Source organism: Drosophila erecta, unplaced genomic scaffold (assembly GCF_003286155.1).
Source record: "Drosophila erecta strain 14021-0224.00,06,07 unplaced genomic scaffold, DereRS2 tig00000021-arrow-pilon, whole genome shotgun sequence".
In the NCBI taxonomy this organism is placed as follows: domain Eukaryota; kingdom Metazoa; phylum Arthropoda; class Insecta; order Diptera; family Drosophilidae; genus Drosophila; species Drosophila erecta.
Genome location: NW_020825198.1, coordinates 6,495,915 through 6,503,280, shown reverse-complemented (window position 1 = coordinate 6,503,280; position 7,366 = coordinate 6,495,915). Strand labels below are relative to the sequence as shown.

Here is a 7,366-nt window from a genome sequence, read left to right as displayed (position 1 = left end):
ATACTTTTTGATTTTTCTACATAAGAAAAATTACAAAAATTTAAAAAAAAAATAATTTTATAAATTTGAATGCAGTTTTTTAGAGAATTGCGCCAGAAACATTTAGAGGTATGCCACTTCAAAATCCGATTAAAATAAGGTGAGTTATGGAGTTTAGAACTTCAGCCTTAGGACATTTCTTATACTTTTTGATTTTTCTACATAAGAAAAATTACAAAAATTTAAAAAAAAAATAATTTTCTAAATTTGAATGCAGTTTTTTAGAGAATTGCGCCAGAAACATTTAGAGGTATGCCACTTCAAAATCCGATTAAAATAAGGTGAGTTATGGAGTTTAGAACTTCAGCCTTAGGACATTTCTTATATTTTTTAATTTTTCTACATCAGAAAAATTACAAAAAAAATACAAAAAAATAATTTTCTAAATTTGAATGCAGTTTTTTAGAGAATTGCGCCAGAAACATTTAGAGGTATGCCACTTCAAAATCCGATTAAAATAAGTTGAGTTATGGAGTTTAGAACTTCAGCCTTAGGACATTTCTTGAACTTTTTGATTTTTCTACATAAGAAAAATTACAAAAATTAAAAAAAAAAATAATTTTCGAAATTTGAATGCAGTTTTTTGGAGAATTGCGCCAGAAACATTTAGAGGTATGCCACTTCAAAATCCGATTAAAATAAGTTGAGTTATGGAGTTTAGAACTTCAGCCTTAGGACATTTCTTATACTTTTTGATTTTTCTACATAAGAAAAATTACAAAAATTTAAAAAAAAAATAGTTTTCTAAATTTGAATGCAGTTTTTTAGAGAATTGCGCCAGAAACATTTAGAGGTATGCCACTTCAAAATCCGATTAAAATAAGTTGAGTTATGGAGTTTAGAACTTCAGCCTTAGGACATTTCTTATACTTTTTGATTTTTCTACATAAGAAAAATTACAAAAATTTAAAAAAAAAATAATTTTCTAAATTTGAATGCAGTTTTTTAGAGAATTGCGCCAGAAACATTTAGAGGTATGCCACTTCAAAATCCGATTAAAATAAGTTGAGTTATGGAGTTTAGAACTTCAGCCTTAGGACATTTCTTATACTTTTTGATTTTTCTACATAAGAAAAATTACAAAAATTTAAAAAAAAAATAATTTTCTAAATTTGAATGCAGTTTTTTAGAGAATTGCGCCAGAAACATTTAGAGGTATGCCACTTCAAAATCCGATTAAAATAAGTTGAGTTATGGAGTTTAGAACTTCAGCCTTAGGACATTTCTTATACTTTTTGATTTTTCTACATAAGAAAAATTACAAAAATTTAAAAAAAAAATAATTTTCTAAATTTGAATGCAGTTTTTTAGAGAATTGCGCCAGAAACATTTAGAGGTATGCCACTTCGAAATCCGATTAAAATAAGTTGAGTTATGGAGTTTAGAACTTCAGCCTTAGGACATTTCTTATACTTTTTGATTTTTCTACATAAGAAAAATTACAAAAATTTAAAAAAAAAATAAATGTCTAAATTTGAATTCAGTTTTTTAGAGAATTGCGCCAGAAACATTTAGAGGTATGCCACTTCAAAGTCCGATTAAAATAAGGTGAGTTATGGAGTTTAGAACTACAGCCTTAGGACATTTGTTATATTTTTTACTCTACGAGTAACGGGTATAAAAATGCTTGCTCTTTCAATACCCTATATTTAAACTTTATTTCATCTGCGTGGCCTTGATCTTAGTGCCAATATTTTTTCATTAAATAGACAAACAGTCTGGAGTCTCCATTTAACGAAATTCCAAAATGAGTCCTAATTCACGGCGCTGCTTCATGCTGCTCACCATCGCATTATCGTTTCTAGCTCTGCGGCTAATCGATGGTTTCATAAGTCTAAAGGAGCGTGAGTTTATGTTTATTATTATATTATTGTATTTTACGTTTACGTGACTTAAGCAGCTGTTCTGGCCACTCACAGTCGAGAAATTCAGGAGATCCAAGACGATTTTGTGCATCTGGCAGATAATGTAAGCTAGACTCTAAAGTAATTTGATTGTTTTTTAATCCCCCGAAAGTGCTCCATAGAGAAGCTGATGGTGGACGACTCCCTGGAGTATCTTCAGATTAGTTGCCATGTGGATGATCAGCCAGAGGGATACGGCAGACGAATGAAGCCCGTCGATTATGGCCGGAGTTTCTTCCTCAACCAGCGGATGCCGAAGCCTTTGAAGCGCCAGTGGAATTTCCGAGTGTCCAAGAATGCCGTGAATGGACTCAGTCTGCTGACTTGATTGATTCGACTCCACTAGACTGATAAAGAAAATGTCTGAAATGAGCTTATCACTTTGATTTTGGAGGGGAAAATGCTTGGCCACCGGCGGATTTCAATTAATCCGGGGGTCAGCATAGAAGGAGCCGCTACCGAATGATCGGTAATGATCCCGGGGCCTTTGTCTTTAATGAGCTTATCCATCATCGCGGTCACAGCTCCCAGCGTCTTTAACTCATCTGTCACAGGGCTAATAGGTTTCATTAGTCATCTCCAATCGTTCGCTTTATCAGCTGCTTTTTTCTCTCATTTTTTTGTGGTCATTTCTCAGAGTCTCTGAGCCGAACGAAATGTATTTTCAGTTTTGGTTTTGCCTCAGTTTGGCTTCTACCTTTGTCCCCTTTTCGATTCGTTTGGCGTTTGCGTGTCGACAGCAATTTTCACCTTAATTATTTCTGGCGGCAGGAGTCGTCGGGTGGCCGAGGATGGGTCCAGCACGCGCTAATGTTTAATATCCGCCAGGATAATGGAGAGGGTGGCCAGAGGGTGGGCAGAGGAGGAGGGTCGGTTGGGGACACTGAAGAAGACACCCAGTCCAAAACCAGACCAGACAGTTATGCAAATTTCCAACTTTATTTGTATATTAAAGGGAGAACAAAACCTCCGTTACCCTAATGATGAACCAGGCAATACCTTATGACGTCTGGAAATTCGTGGAAAATTTATATAATTTTAACTTACGCAACTGTAACGAGACGCCAATAACCATAAACATCTTACAAAAAATATATTCAAATTTTTAGGATAGGCAAAAGAAATAACGACAAATCTATATTTAAAATAATCATAAAAGCAAATGCCTAACTACAATTAGATATTTAAATAATAAAATAGGAAATTGAACTGTAAGAACCTTGAAAAGTTATTTTGAATCAGTAATATACATTTTCTAGCTCATTGGTTTTTTACAAATTTTCCTAATACGAACTGGGAAATAGCCTTAGTTTAACCAAAAAACTACACCAATCCAAATACTCCCCGAAAGTCAAAAAGTATCTGTAAAACGGAAGCGAAGCGTGTGCTCGTAAATTACTGTGGCCACACACAGATACACCACACACATACACTACCACTACAACCACCAGGATGTCAGTTGGATGTTCCTCTGTGTTTGTTTGCCCATTTGGGCCATCGTCCTTTCGTGTCCTGCCTGTCTAACATTGTCCGTTCATTGTCTTGCCATGGCCTGTTTTTTTTTGAGAGAGGTGGAAAGCTGGAGAGTGGGAAAATGGAAAAATGGGGGCTGGGGTTTTCCTTTCTGTTTGCCATTCAATATTGGCGCCATTGTAGCCCCTCTCCGCGACTCCTTGCATATCCTGGCCGCGCTTCCACTCCCCCTCCTTGGCAGCCATAAAATGTTCAATTAGTTAATGAAAAATTTTCCAATTGGAAAACATTCGAGTTCAACTAACGACGTTGTATGCAGGGGAGGCGCTGCAGAGGGATAAGGACAAGGACTTGGAGTAGGGGTCTTTCTCCTTTGTGGAATATGCCTTCAGGTCGGAAATTTATGCATGTGATTTATGCACAACAACGATTGCCAATTACAATATCATTTCTCTTCTTGTCTCCTCGGCTTTGTGTTTGCATTTGTTCATTTTGTCTTGCCCTCGGGTTCCTTTTTTTCCACCTTTTTGACCTGTGCCTTTGGACGAGTGTCCGTGTGTGGGGTGCCATTAAGAAATGTGTCAAAACACGTGAGGAATTATATAAGTTAAGCCGCGACAGCGGGGGTTAAGCATCCAGGGTAGAACTGATAAGAAATGGCGCAAGAACAAATTAATTTATATTTAAGCAAGTCGTTTTATGCCTCTTTGAACAACTTCCAAAATAACCAAGAGGTGGTCTTGTTTGAAAACTTTTAGATTTTTAGATTTAGATGATGATTTGTTCCCTTAATAGTTACTAATGAAGCAAAACATAACTTTACCTTATCCCTCTAAAAGCAGTTCCCGAGCTCATATTGCATATGAATTAGAGCGGAACATTGGTCATTGGCACGTACCCGCTGAAGGGCCCTCTTGGCCCCCTTAACCCCGGTTAACCCGAGACGACCCCCACCCACAAACCACCCAACCATTCAGCCATCACCAGAATCAAAAGTCAACAACTCTCGCTTTGTTTTACTTTCCCAGCAAACAGAAATTAAAGCCAAAGAAAAAAGCAAAACGAGTGGCGAACAGGAAAAGCCAACGCATGACACAAATTTCTGGGAAGGAAGGTGGTGGCAGAACAAAAAGCGGACTGCTGAGGAAATGGGGAAAATGCGTCAAGGGAAATGATGGAAATATTGAGAACGCATATGAGAAGAGCAAAAACCCAAAAAACAAAAAAATAGTCCAGACTTTGGCGCGCGGCATTCGGTAAACAAAGAAGAAACGCTCAGCAAACATAAGCGGAAAACAGAAACTCGCTGGTTGACCGAGCATCAATAGAGCGGCTAACTTGCTGGATTTTCACTATGGAAAAGCTGGGGAAAAACAAAGCAAAAGCTTGGCACGAAATGCGGGAGTTTCCTGTGCAGAGCGTGTAATGAAGCCTGAAATCGATTTGTGGCATGATACAATGATCTATGCTCGACTTAAACGAAGGGTGATCGCCGACCACTGAACCATCTGATCCAAATGAACCACCTGAACCACCTGCAGCACCTGTGCCACCCACCTACAGCTTGCGTTTTCGGTGGATATCCGATCGACAGCCAGCTGTTGCCATCCCGAAATCCCCAAATTTACAGCACTCCAGCTCCTTTTAGTGGCATTTGCCTCCTAACCAGGAATTTACGATCGCTGCCATTGTTTACTTATTCTCATTGGTGCTCTTTTATTGGCCTCACCTTCTACACACTTAGCTCACGCATTCTGAACACTGTGAGAAAATGATTGGGTTAGGTGTATACGATGGTAGAAACAATATTTTAACCCTTATTTTTCTGACACATGGAAGCTTCCGAAAAGTTTCGCAACAGTATTACAATTGCTCATCGAAACTGAAAACATATAAGATTAAAAAGATTCCATTGCATATTCTCAGTGTAGCTGCCCGCTGGCAACGCGCAGGAAACTGAAGTGGGGCCCAAGCACCACTGAACCACCGAATCCCCAAGCCACGCACCACCATGGTCGAGGTGTCAAGTGTTTTGCCTTATCTCTGCGGTTGCTTCCTCTTGTTTGTAGGCCAACTCCTCGGCAAGTTGGTATCCAATCCAAGAGGAGGAGACCCGAGACCGCCGACGTGTCTGCCTCTCGAATTGCGTCAAAAATTATCGCCATTAAATGTAGATGAGCGTTTAGTTGTAAAGTTATTGGCCCATAAATAACCCCTGGGTCTGTAGCTATACGCAGAATCCAGGTCCGAAGAATCCGAGGAGGGACTGTTTCTTCTCTTCATTCATAAAAGAAATGTGATTTATGAGCCGTTGCGCTTGCGGAACTTTTGATTGCAGGTTCTAATAAGGATGATGGTCGCAGCTAATTGAAATTCATTTGCTGATTGAGCAGGAATTCAGTGAAATTAAAAATTAGTAGCTATGGGAGAGGGAGAGGGAGAGGGAGGGGGTTTCCTAACAAGACTTAATTTATGTGTTGGGTCTTAGCTTAGGGTATCTTGTGTCTCCTTAAAGTAATTAAGTTACAAGTGTATTAACTAAATTAAAAGCACCAAAGTTGTTCGTTTCAAGTTTTGAATTATTTCGAAATGGTGATTCTGGGTTTTATAAATTTAAAAAAAATAGCATATTTTGTATTTTTAAAAATATGGGTCAATCATAGGTGTCTAGGTGGCGCCATCTATTTCTTGGCTTTCTTCGGTTTATTACCGCCATCCATATCTAAGTGTCAAAAGTAAAATCAGAAATGTGAGTTCCTGCCCTGGCCGTAGGGTGGCGCTCCATTAGTTTCCAAGTAATAGTACAAGGTGGCGCTAGTAAAAATTTTAACAGCAATTTTCGGCTAATTGTTACAAAAATGAAAACTAACCTGCGGTTAACATGCTCGCCCATAAAAACAGTTTGATATTCACTTGCGTTTCCTGCACTGCTCTTTGATTTTTCCCTCAGGCAGTCCTCAACACGCCTACTCTTAATGGCTCCCAAACTGCAGGAAATCGCTGGAAAATTATCTGGCATTCCAACTGATTCAGCGTAAAACATGACGGCTCGGTTGTGACTGCAACTATCTAATGATTAAAAGTGTACAAAATAATAAAAACCATAAGTACACAAGCAAAACCTAGCTTACAAGCTTCGTGAAGTAGCTTACTGGCCGCAACAACATCCACATTTTCGCATCCTGGCTGTGGAGCAAGACCAAAATTCGGATAGAAGTCCACGGTACCGCGAGGTCGAATATCCCCAAACACAGGGTAGTCCGTGTGAATCACGTCCACGAACTGGGCGGCATTCGAGTGCAAGCTGTCGTCCGATCGGCTTGAAAAAAGGGGCAGTGCCGGATCCAAACCTGTAACTCTGCCCAAGGATCCATTGAAATAACGTCCAATGCAGCCTGCGATGTGAGCTCCCAAACTGTGTCCTATGACATGGACTCCTGCTAAGGAGATCCCATGGCGCTGAAGAAATTCTTCCAATAGTTTGGCTAGAGTGCCGGACACTTTCTTCACAGCCAATCGCGAGCTGGGATAATCTAAATTGGCCACAGGACCCCAGTCAGCCACCAAAACATTCTCATATCCCTGAGCAGTGAAGGCTTCGTAATTGTTAGATAAATTCGAGATTAAAGCTAAGGCATTTTCACTGTGAGTTCTTACCATTTCTCAGAGGCATTATAGAGCCATGTGTGCGATATCCCAGATAACCGTGCACAATCAACTTGAGAGAGTCCACAGAGGCCAACTGATCCACATTCTCCAGGGCAACATCCCCTGAAGATTGAAGGTAGTAAATGGTAGTCTGGTTGAGCAAAGAGTCCAGCAGAGCGGCTTGTAATCCCAAAAACTGGCAGAGAATCGGTACCAGGCATAAGCTGGTCTTGGCCATGTCCAAAGTAATCCACATTACCCACTCGAATAACTAGAGATTCCATCGAAACCTCAGCTATTTA

The 7,366-nt window shown here is 39.5% G+C and overlaps 2 protein-coding genes across 3 annotated transcripts; one reads left to right on the top strand and one right to left on the bottom strand.

The window, feature by feature from the left end:
• Positions 1-1,704: 1,704 nt before the first annotated feature.
• LOC6546259 lies at positions 1,705-2,315 on the top strand. Its single transcript, XM_015157862.2, has 3 exons — positions 1,705-1,883; positions 1,940-2,007; positions 2,056-2,315. The coding sequence occupies exons 1-3, from the start codon at positions 1,787-1,789 to the stop codon at positions 2,269-2,271; spliced, it is 381 nt and encodes a 126-aa protein (XP_015013348.1). The 5' UTR covers positions 1,705-1,786; the 3' UTR covers positions 2,272-2,315.
• Positions 2,316-6,026: 3,711 nt separating this feature from the next.
• Positions 6,027-7,350, bottom strand: LOC6546258 (lipase member H-A). Of its 2 annotated transcripts, none has more exons than XM_001971734.3 (4): positions 7,074-7,350; positions 6,548-7,012; positions 6,287-6,485; positions 6,027-6,230 (listed from the first exon to the last, which is right to left on the bottom strand). In XM_001971734.3, the coding sequence occupies exons 1-4, from the start codon at positions 7,318-7,320 to the stop codon at positions 6,158-6,160; spliced, it is 984 nt and encodes a 327-aa protein (XP_001971770.3). In that variant the 5' UTR covers positions 7,321-7,350; the 3' UTR covers positions 6,027-6,157. The 2 variants fall into 2 exon arrangements, with proteins under 2 accessions (XP_001971770.3, XP_026833280.1); XM_026977479.1 differs by having other exon boundaries at positions 6,045-6,230; positions 6,569-7,012.
• Positions 7,351-7,366: the final 16 nt, after the last annotated feature.